The sequence below is a fragment of the Suricata suricatta genome, chromosome 5 (genome assembly GCF_006229205.1).
Source record: "Suricata suricatta isolate VVHF042 chromosome 5, meerkat_22Aug2017_6uvM2_HiC, whole genome shotgun sequence".
Lineage (NCBI taxonomy): Eukaryota > Metazoa > Chordata > Mammalia > Carnivora > Herpestidae > Suricata > Suricata suricatta.
Genome location: NC_043704.1, coordinates 69,070,071 through 69,079,864, shown reverse-complemented (window position 1 = coordinate 69,079,864; position 9,794 = coordinate 69,070,071). Strand labels below are relative to the sequence as shown.

General features: G+C 42.2%; 1 protein-coding gene across 1 annotated transcript in view; it reads left to right on the top strand.

The window, feature by feature from the left end:
- Positions 1–7,690, top strand: part of ROPN1 (rhophilin associated tail protein 1) — a 27,218-nt gene extending 19,528 nt beyond the window's left edge. Inside the window, exons 4-6 of the mRNA XM_029940718.1 lie at positions 762–923; positions 6,838–7,013; positions 7,506–7,690. Of these exons, the coding sequence (XP_029796578.1) occupies positions 762–923; positions 6,838–7,013; positions 7,506–7,572 (405 nt within the window). The 3' untranslated portion in view covers positions 7,573–7,690. The remainder of the gene's footprint in view (positions 1–761; positions 924–6,837; positions 7,014–7,505) is intronic.
- Positions 7,691–9,794: the final 2,104 nt, after the last annotated feature.

The following is a 9,794-nucleotide window of genomic DNA, read 5'->3' as shown; positions in this document are numbered from 1 at the left end:
ATAGATAGATAGATAGATAAATAGATAAATAAAATCCAGAACAGAGAAGATTGCGGTGATTCAGGACTGACAGCCAGCTACTTTGAGGCTTAGCATTTCACTGGAATCAGAGGGCCAGGGAAGGTGTAGTAGTGTTTCACTGGGGCCTGTGTAGCCTTATTACATCATTGGCTAACAACTGGCCATTCGTTCCCTTCCTCCTCTTAACCACCAAGCACCTTAGGCAGCAGATGTGGCAGAGATCTGACGCACCTGGGACCAAGTGATAGTTGGCATCCAGACTCAGACCCCATACTATTGGGAAAGGGTGAGGGTTGCATGCGAAGTCTAGTGCAAAGAAGTCCACGGAACTTAGGGGCGAGAGACTTAGCATCTAGTTTTTATTTCACTACTAATCAGTGGTCTCAGACAAGTCCTCTGCCCCTTGGTTTCATTTTCAGGATGTCCTATCTGCCTTAATAGGGACAAAGTAGGGATAAAACAGCAGATGATAAAAACAGCAGAAAAAAAAAGTATATAATTTCCCTATGATTTTCACATCTAGAGTTAAAATGATTGCATTATACTTCAGCATGCTTTCCACTACACTGAACATTTCTCTACCCTGCAAAGAGAACTGCCAGAGTCCTCCCCTGACCACTGCTCCCTACCAAACCCTTTGCTGCGCGCTGGGAAAACACCGGCTTTGCTGGCCATTGTCCCTTTGGGCATCCTCTCATCCTGTCCCTCTCTCTGTCTTGTGTCTGTGCCCCGGCCTGCAGGTTGCTGGCAGACTGATCATCCATGTAGATGAGCTGGCCCAGATGTGGAAGGTGCTGAGTCTCCCAACAGATCTATTTAACAGTGTGATGAACGTGGGCCGCTTCACGGAGGAGATTGAGTGGCTGAAGTTTTTAGCTCTTGCTTGCAGTTCTCTTGGAGTTGTAAGTGAGCTTTACCGCTTTTTGTTCCTTGGAAAAGCTCTGTCTGGACCTGGAAGAGCAGTGCCTCTGGGCACATGGTCAGTCTCCTGGGCTGAGGAAGAGCGTGCCTCTCTTGTCTACTTCCCCTCTCTGAGTTAGGTCTTTCCTTTGCTCATCAGCCAGAAGCAAGGGGAAGGAGGAGACAGGGGAAAACTATCAAAGGACCCTGGGGGGAGGTTACTAGAATGTGGCTTTTGGAATTATTTATGAATTTCAGACATTGCACTCAGATTTATTTCCATTGCCACTCATATTCCTAAAGATAACCAAGATCCAGCTGTAGAAGATTTGCTTATACTCGGGTTTCAGACACTTAGAAGATATACCAATAGAGCCTTTTATTTATTTTTAAAAATTTCTTATAGTTTATTTATTTTTGAGACAGAGACAGAGCATGAGAGGGCGAGGGTCAGAGAGAGAGGGAGACACAGAATCTGAAACAGGCTCCAGGCTCTGAGCTGTCAGCACAGAACTCGACATGGGGCTCAAACCCACGAACTGTGAGATCATGACCTGAGCCGAAGTTGGATGCTTAACCGACTGAGCCACCCAGGTGTCCCCAATAGAGCCTTTTGAAAAGAGGTACAGCCTTATAGAAAACTACTATTTGATAAGCTTGACTGTATATAAAAATCAAAGATGAGAGAGCAGGAAAGGAGATATGAGGCTATTTCCAGACTTATGGTCATGACATCATCATGGACGCGGGATGCTCATACGGATTCATTCCTTTTCCCAATTCGACTTGATTTACAATTGGAAAGGAATATTTCTGTTTTAAAGAAAAAGATACTGTACCCAGTTCATATATATATATATATATGGTTTATATATATATGTGTGTGTGTGTGTATATATACATGGTTCATATATATATGTGTGTGTATATATATGTATATATAGGTACATATATATATTTAGGTGTCATCTCACATGTGGACTCACTCTTGTTAAACAGTGTTATAATAGCTTAAATGAAAATGAATCAGGGGCGTGCCTGGGTGGCTTGGTGGGTTAAGCATCTGACTTCAGCTCAGGTCATGATCTCATGGTCTATAGGTTTGAGCCCTATGTCAGGCTCTGTGCCGACAGCTCAGAGCCTGGAGCCTGCTTCGGATTCTGTGTCTCCCTCTCTCTCTGCTCCTGTCCCACTCACACTCTGTGTTTGTCTCTGTCTCTCCAAGATGAATAGATGTTAAAAAAAATTGTTTTTAAAGGAAAATGAATCAGAAACATGGTTTTTTAAAAAATCCCTGGAATATACGCAAATCTGAAAGTTAATGAGAAAATTATTGCCTCTGCCAAAGGCAAATGGTACACAGAGGTAGTTTTATTCAGTCAACAAATCTAAACACCATCTTATTCTTTGTTGTTGAATATGCTTGGGATATGTATCTGACATTTTTGTTTCTGAGAAAAGTTTCAAGAAACATTACATAGTTCAACTTTTCCCATGGGTTTCCTCTGCAACTTTCATTATAATCATTTCTTTAGAGACAAGGCAAGGAGAGGCCATTCATGGGGTTTTGGCTCATTGTCCTATATAATAACATTATATAATAACTAAATTGCTCTCTTGCAAAGAAGAGAGGAAAATGCAGTCAGAGTAAATGTTTTGCCTGTCATCACTATCACACTTCTGTGGAAATAGCCCCCAAATGTTGGGGGAAATCCAGAAGGGAAAATTAAAAATGGACACATTTTATTAAATTCTCATAGGGTCACAAATGTATTGACAGTACATACAGAAATGTTTCAGGTGGGGAGAAGGGAACATACTTTATTTTATCTGTAGTTCATTTTTATTTACTTGAGAGAGAGAGAGAGAGAGAGAGAGAGAGAGAGAGAGAGACAGAGCAGAGGGATGGAGGGAGAGAGAGAATCCCAAACAGGCCCCATACTGTCACTGCAGAACCCCATGTGGGACTTGATCTCATGAACTGAGAGATCATGACCTGAGCCAAAATCAAGAGTTGGCCACTTAACCAACTGAGCCACCAGAGACCCCTGTCTGTAATTAATTCTCATCTTCCTGATCTACCCTACTCACAAAGAATTGAGTTAGAAAATAAGTAGACTGAATCCAATCCAGGAGTTTTAATCTGATGCAGTAACTGAAACAGCTTTGAGGTAAATGCCCAGTCTCAAATTTCTCCACACTTCTTCACTCTTCAAGATGACAGTGGAGTGTGTAATAGGGAAAAGGTGACTTCAGGACCACAAACCACCAAAGAAAGGGGTTCCCACATCCCTTGGTGCTTGGAAATTCATGGGCATAAATACTGTCTCTGTGGTCCTGGCTGCGTCCTCAGTCTCTTCTCACAGCCCAGTGCTCCCGCCTCTGGGCTCATGGCCATTCTCGCTGGTGCTGAGGGCCTCTCTAAGCCGCTCTCAGGTTGCCCTATCTGCTCCCTGGCTGCAGTCTGCTTCACAGCCCCGCACGCACCACCTCGTGAGGTGTGCGAGGCCTTTCCTTGTCCACATGCCCCACAGTAACCAAGAGTAACTATGGAAAGCTAAATTCCATTCCTCCCTCTGCATAGCTCTCAGTGCAGCTGCTTAGGTTTACTCTGATATGTCTGCCTTCCAAACTGGGGAGGGGAAACCAGGAGATGAATTGTATCTTTCTACCTCCTTCTAAAATGAGGAGTTTGAATTAGATGTTCCATGAAGTTCTCTCATGTCTAACATTCTGTGATTCTATTCCCTCTTCTCTGCTTCCACTGAGATACCCTCAGGCCTGGCTTTGGATAACAGTGGGCTCCTCCAATACTGGGAGGTTCTGAGGTATCTGACTGTGCCCCTCCTCATCCCAAGATCACAGAACATCTTGAGGAGAAGTCAGCCTAAAGGGCCAACCTATAAATAAAAGGTGCTCTGTGAATCCAGGGATTGGCCCGTTTTATCCATTTTTCATGCTGGACTATTGCTAGAAACTTAAAAGTGAAGGTCTGAGCCATCCATCTGGTGGAGGCTTTGCATTCTAGTTAAGTCACAGTCCTTAGAGGTAAGCCCAGGAATTTCCTCCTTCCTTTGCAAGTTCATCAGCCAGCCATGACCTCGGTGCCATTTAAAAAAAAAACAAAAAAACAAAAAAACGCTTCCCTCCTTACAGTCTCTTGGCACGAATTTTAGACAGCAGGTACTTTCTTGAGCTCTCTGGGTCTACACTCATGATTCAAAAGACTGTGGCACATTGTATTCCTCTTCTCTCTCAGCACTCCTTCCGTCAGACTAGCATATATTACCTTCTGTTCCACTGATTACAGAAAAGGAAAATTGTGTAATTGTGTTCACTGGAGGGAAGGACATATTTTGTTAGCAAATGATTTGCTTTCTGAGACTTTCACCTCTGGGTTTGAAAATGAGTCTCAAAAGATGCTTAAAGGCTCTCTTTATGAAGTAGATCCCCACTTAAAAAAACAATCTTGTGCAACAGAATGCAGATCCCTGTTTATGTTAGATTTATTTAAGTTTTCTAAAAAGCTCTTGTCCAGAGAATTCTTTACCCATTCATCCATGTAATAAATCTTTTAAAATATTTTAAAATCTTATGAGGACAATAGAACTTAAGGGTTTGTGTTTGAGTGATCAGCAACAAAAATGCTGTTTCGAGTAGAAAGCACCTGCATTAGCTTGTAGAGCTGCCAGAACGAAGTACCGCAGACTGGGCAGTTAAACCCCAGGAATTTGTCTCACAGCCCTGGAGGCTGGAAGTCTGAGATCAAGGTGTCTGAGGCCACTCGCCTTGGCTTGTAAATGGCCCCTGTCTCCCTGTTTCTTCACATGGCTGTCCCTCTGGGTATGCATGTATCGGTGTGTCTATGTCCTAATCTCCTCTTCTTACAAGGACAGAAGTCCTGTTGGGTTAGGGCCCACTCTAATGACTTAATTTTTACTTAATTTCCTCTTCAAAGGCCCTATCTCCAAATATAGTCACATGCTGAGGTTCTGTGATTAGGGCTTCAACATATGAATTTTGGGTGAACACAGTTCAGCTCTTAACAGCACCCCCACCTGGATGAGTCTGCAGGAAAAGAACAGCAGAACAAAGCCAGGAGGGAATTTTCTTTTTTTGAGAGAAGCAGAGAGGATGAGCTCTGAATGGAGATCATGGAGCTCCTTGCACACATGCTTGCGCATCTATCCCGAGCCCCTGTCATGCTGACCTCACGTCACGCACATGCCCCTCCATCTCACTGATAGCCTTGTACTCCCTTTCCTGGAAGTGCCTGGCACTCTGCCCCATAGAGCGCTTCACATGGTTTCCAGGTGAGGACTCCCAAAGGCAGGGGGGAGTCAATGCGTGTGGCCTACTGCAAACCCAACGTTTCTTTGACATAATGTGGTTTATCATTTTAAAATTTATGTACACTGATGGTTCTATTTCATAAAATTGCAATGTTTCTAAATGTAGAGAAACAAAATGTAAATATTAAATCCATTGCAATTAATAATTAATGTAAAAAATGTTTAAACCTCTTGCCATCAAGTAAAACTGTCACTTTTAGGAAGATGACCGAGTTTATTAAGTATCCTTATATACCTTCATCAGACATACCCACTTACACCCCTGGATAACATACACCAGTTAAAGCAGCATTAGTGAGGCTTCCATTGTATTCAGGGGAGGAAGGGAACAGAACAGCTAACAGCAATTGCAAAGGAAGAAGAGGGCCAGCTCACCTCGGCACACCCAGTTCAGCACTCTGGACTCATTTTTCACTGATCCCCGGAAGGTGTTGAAGGATAATCTGTACAGCCTCTGTTTTGGTAAACCACCAAGATGTGTATGCTGACCTGTCTCTGCTAATTCAGAACGAAACAATGCTTTCTTCGAATCACTTCTTTCCTTAATCCCATAATTTCACAATTTTTTCACTCATGAAATTTATATAAAGAGTAGGTTTATTTAAAGACACAGGTGAGTAAAACCTCAGTTCTGAACATGATTTTTTTTTAATGTTTAAGTTTCATTATAAGGAATGTCTGCTTCTGTACCATAAGCCTTCTGAAATCCACCATCTACTTAATTTTTACCCAGCAACAACAAGGTGATTATTATGTCATATAAAATATTAGGCATTTTGAGTCACCTGGGTGGCTTAGTCAGCTAAGTGCCTGACTCTTGATTCTGGCTCAGGTCACGATCCGAGGGTTGTGGGATCAAGCCCTGTGTCGGGCATCACGCGGAGTGTGGAGCCTGCTTGGGATTCTCTCCCTTCCTCTCCCTCTGTCCCTACCCCGCTTGCATGCCCCCATGCTCTCTCACTCTCTCTCAAAAAATAAAATAAATAAAAATTAAAAAAATAGTAGGTGTTCTGATTAGCTGGATCTACATGTTTTAGAAGGAGGGGTTTGAATGTTCAGGATCACTTTTCCTATATCTGGGATTCTTATCTTCCCTGATACTCGCACCTTCTCCTCCTGCCTTGCCCCTACTATGGCATTGTTCCATGTACTGCTGGAGCATATAAACAGAACTAATTACCTCAGCTCTTTAGAGGTAACTTTGGAGAGTAATAAGAATAAGAAATAATTTTAATATTTTACAATATAAAAATTGTGAGGTCATTCTGATTAAAGTAATACATATCATAAACTATCGAGCAGTTCATAAACTTAGTTCCTTGAGAGTATCCCTCCAACGAAGAAAGGAAAGGAAAAAAAGAAAGACACCTAGGACATCAATATTTTTTAGATCGAATTAAATGACATTTGGGGGTAAAAAATTCAAGCTTTCCAGAGTATTACATCATTCCCATTTCATTTTATGAGAGCAAAATTTTTGTTTTCTTTCTGGTTTCTAAACTGATCTTAGGAATTTAGTTTGGAGTAGTGACTTTTTTCCTCATTGTATCTTATGGCTTTATAGACCATTGCCAAAACTCTCAAGATAGTGTGTGAAGTGTTATCCTCTGACCGTGACAGTGGACCTCCTCGGATCCCATTTAGCACCTTCCAGTTTCTCTACACATATATTGCTGAAGTGGATGGGGAGATCTCTGCCTCACACGTCAGCCGAATGCTGAACTACATTGAACAGGAAGTGTAAGTAAACCATTAAGCATCATAAGAGAAAGAATACCAATAAAATAAACATAACAGGCCAAGATATAGTGCAGTTACTACATTATACTGCCCTGATAATAGAGAAATGTTAAGAACTAGAAATAAGGACCTGAAAGCAAAGAGGAAAAGGCAGAGAAAAATGGCATAGGACAGTGATTCTGGTGAAGAGTTGCAAATGCTATTTCTCAGGCTGCTACCTGAAAATACCCAGTCACAAGCTCAGGGGCACGGCCCAGGCATCTGTGCCTTAGCAAGCCCCCCCCCCCCCAAGACTCTGGCTCATGCTCACGTTTGATGAGTAGGGTAGGGGTGGAGGGAGAGGAGCAGGGTGCCAAGAGATCAGATAAACAGAGGGCAAAAAGGGCAAGAGCCACAGCAGAGTTCATATAGAGTGAGAGAGTTCATATATCATCTTTCTTAAGATTGACTGTTAAATGAACTAACCCCAGATATATATTTTTCCCCAAACAGAATTGGTCCTGATGGCTTAATCAAGGTCAATGACTTTACCCAAAACCCCAGGGTTCGGCTGGAGTAAAAGCACAGTTTTGGCAATTTTAAAGGAAGGTACAGAATGACTGAACCCATGCACCATCCAATGTGAATTTTCTTGTACAACTGGTATACGCTAATAAACAATTGGGCAAACAAAACCAGAAATGTGTGGAATTAAGATATAAAATTATTGGCACAGAACACCTATATTAACAGATGATTAGTATTCTTCCCATATGGACACTGAAAGTGGCTAATGAAGCATGGATAGAAAATGTATCTTAAGTCAAAGCTAGGCTGTCAGATTTTTTTAAAGGTGGAATGTTAACCAGACACAATTTTAATGTCTTGTCATTATTAGGCATAACTTAGATGAGTATCTTTTACAAGGTCAATTGCAGGGGACCAGCCCACGCACCAGAGTCTAAGGGTCCCTGAATAGGGGGTTGGTGTCGGCGAAATATCTACAAGAAAGAACACAGACAACGTGAATGGTGGAAGAGACCACACTTTACTGTGAAACTTGGTGTCTTATATACCATAGGTGATTACATCTTTCTTTTAATGATTACATTGTTTGCAACTTCTTAGGAATCACATGTTTCAGAAAAGATCATTATTTTCACGGAAGAGAGAACAGAAAATCAAAGACAGGAATGAGGTACAATACAGAAGATCAAAAAACATAATTCATCACTCAGAATATATCAGCAGGGGTCTTATTTTGCATATATAGTATAATATTAACCAAAGCTTATGACAAGGTTATTTTTCCTTAAAGGTTAACAATAGTCTATGAGTAAGGTGCCTCTAACCAGGGAGGAAATTTCAATCAGAAAGTCTGCCCATTTACTGAAACCGCAATTACCAAGAGGCATGAATAATAGGAGAACCAACCCCAGTCTCTGATCCATTTAGGTCAAGCATTCAAGCGCACATATTTTCAAGTAGGGGGAAGCAGGATCCCAAAGGCCACACAGCACTGTACCCCAGTCTCCCAGGACCTATGTTCTTTTTGTCCTGATGCTCAAATGGGGGGAGGGCCAACCGTTATCCAGGGTAGCGCCTTCCTAGACAAAGCTAGGGACTTTCTATTACACATGCTCCTCCCCTGGAGGCTTTGCCGTCACAGTGGAATCACCTCCGCAGGCTTTTTGGCTGGATGGGCCCCAACAGTCAATCCACATTTTTACTAGTTTAGTTCTCCATTTGTTGGTATGATGCTCGTCATTCATTCATTTGCTCACTCCCAAATATTTATTGAGGTCATCTTTATGTGAGGAATAGGACTGCCAGACAAAATACAGGACACCCAGTTAAGTTTGAATTTTGGATAAACAAATAACTTTTAAGTAGTTTTGTTTTGTTTTGTTTTGTTTGTGTTCTTGCTAAACCTGGCAACCCCAGCTAAGAAATATACAAATAAATCCTATCTGAAGTCTGCCCTCCAGGAGCTCACTGTCTAACATGAAGACAAGACATGAACTTAAAGCACTTTAATGTAAGTCACCCTGACACGTACTATAACACGTTTCAGAGGTCAGTATTAAAGTGTCAATGTCAGCAGATTTTCTGACACCACATACAGATAAAATGGAACCTTCTTGTGAATCACCCTGCATGAGTTTAAGACCTCTAGCAAGGTCATTGAAAGATTTTCCTTCCAGGAAGTAGATGAGACAAACAGGCTACAGGGTTATTGTTCTTATGGCCAGGTGTGCCACAGTTGCTGGATTCCTTCTTTCTGTAATAGTCTTCTCTCCTAAAATTTGTTTTTGTGTAAGAATCAGGTTAGCATGCCTTTTCATATACACATATTGTCCTACTGAATTGGGAGAAAAGTGTCTATTAGTGTCTAAATAAGTAAAAGAAGATTGTGAAGTGACATCACCATAGGTCTTTTATTTTGGCCCAGAGTGAAATAATAAAGAGCTGAAACACACTCACCCCACCACGGACCTCTGGCTGCACCTGCAGGGATGGGCAACAAACAATTGTTCCTGCTGTCTGCCGTCTTAGCCAGAGGGACCCATCATGGCTATCCGCTCCTGGACCTCAGGCTGCTGGGTAAGGCGGAAGCCCTGCAGGGGAGACCTGGCGCCCCAGTGAACTGGGACAGGAATGAGTGTGAAGTCCTCTACCTGCCTCAGCTCTTCGTTCCTCTCTTACTGTGACCAAAGGATTTAAACAGGATCTTGCCTGGGAGTGGGGAGTGAAGGGGAACAGAGGGAATAGCCCCAATTTGAAAGACCCTAAGACTACAAG